This window comes from Propithecus coquereli, unplaced genomic scaffold, assembly GCF_000956105.1.
Source record: "Propithecus coquereli isolate 6110/MARCELLA unplaced genomic scaffold, Pcoq_1.0 Scaffold15, whole genome shotgun sequence".
NCBI lineage: Eukaryota > Metazoa > Chordata > Mammalia > Primates > Indriidae > Propithecus > Propithecus coquereli.
This window is the reverse complement of record NW_012139413.1, coordinates 817,758-819,263: the sequence shown is the minus strand read 5'-3', so window position 1 is coordinate 819,263 and position 1,506 is coordinate 817,758. Positions and strand designations below refer to the sequence as shown.

The 1,506-nt window shown below is 32.9% G+C and overlaps 1 protein-coding gene across 1 annotated transcript in view; it reads left to right on the top strand.

Moving 5' to 3' along the window:
- ZBBX (zinc finger, B-box domain containing) overlaps positions 1-1,506 on the top strand; it is a 114,431-nt gene that overhangs the window by 79,994 nt on the left and 32,931 nt on the right. Inside the window, exons 13-14 of the mRNA XM_012640159.1 lie at positions 897-1,012; positions 1,393-1,503. Of these exons, the coding sequence (XP_012495613.1) occupies positions 897-1,012; positions 1,393-1,503 (227 nt within the window). The remainder of the gene's footprint in view (positions 1-896; positions 1,013-1,392; positions 1,504-1,506) is intronic.

Genomic DNA, 1,506 nt, shown 5'->3' with positions numbered 1-1,506 from the left:
CCTTAGATTTTAAATGAATAGACTAAATTAAATCATACTTGTACTTTCTGCATTGCACTTTTAACATTACTAAAAGGCTGTTTTGTTACTTTTAAGCAGCAATGGATACCAATAGTGGAATTTTCAATCCGACAGAAATATTATAGGGGATGTTTGTAAGCATTTTTATATAGCAATGGCAGCTTTTTCTTCCAAAAAATCAGATAATTTATACTCCAGTTTAAGAGGGAAATGCATCATTATTGTGAAAATTTCATTCACATTGAATAGCCTTTATGATATTTTTTTATAAAAGTATTTCTCTGGCATACGTGTTATTTTATTTCTCACAACATTTGTGCTACTTAAGATGTGACAGTAGTTGGACGTGAAAGTTGTAAATACTATGCATAATTGTCAAGCTATATAAACATTTGAATGCGATAGGTAAGTCATTTGGGCTATAAAGAAGAATGTACATCACTGGAGACTATTTTAGTAAAAGCTTCTACTATTTTATAGTCGACCTATATGTATTCTGGAATAAGAATAAGGGATAATCAGATGAAGCTGTATTCAATCTAGATAATGATATACATACTTTTATTTAAATTGAAAGCAATGTGGTGTAAACATTTTTAAAGAATTTTTGTTCTTCAGAAAATATACACTAGGGTTTCAGCACCCTGGCTGCACATTATAATCACTTTGAAAACTTAATGGGGGAAAATTTAAAAGACCAGTGCCTGAGCCCCACTCCCACTATCTGATTTAATTGGTTCAGGGTCAGGCCCATACACCGACAATTTTAAAGTGTACCTGTAGATGATTTCATTGTGCAGCCTGGTTGAAAACCAATGATTTATTTAAAGCAGACATAATGAGGTGGGTATAATATAATCTTGCTCATATTGTAGCTTTCTAGAGGTAGGTGTCCCTGCTGCACTTTCTCTGCCCCCAACTGCTGCTATTCTTTCATCTGGAGGATTTCCCCGTGCCCTCTCCTTATCATTAGGCCTGTTAGGGAAAAGAAGTAGAATCTGGAAGAAGTGTTCCCTGTGCATTACTTTTCATGAATCGTGGTTGTAAAATTTGAGTGGAAGTTGGGGCAGAGAAGTTGGAATTGAACCACAAGCTGAAATAAAAATTTGCAGCAATTTTAAGATTTCATTGCAAAATATAACCTTGCCCCCTTCCATTAATCTACCTCATTAATGTTTGGCTGTATAAATAAATTATGATTACCATGTATGAATGTAAGCATAGTAAAAGTAAAATTCAGTGAAGGAATTTGGATAAAATATTGTTCATTGATAAGGTTTTTTTTGCCACAGAACTTTTGGTTTATGAGCAGTTTAATTGATTTGTTTAAATTTATATATGTTCCTTTTTGTAAATCTGTGTTTTCAACAGCAGAAACTTCAAGTGCAGATTTTGACAACACTGTGGATCCTGATGTTTATTCTTCTGATATTGAAAAAATAGAGGAAAGCAGCATCTTTGGAAGAAATTTAAAAGAAAAAAGTA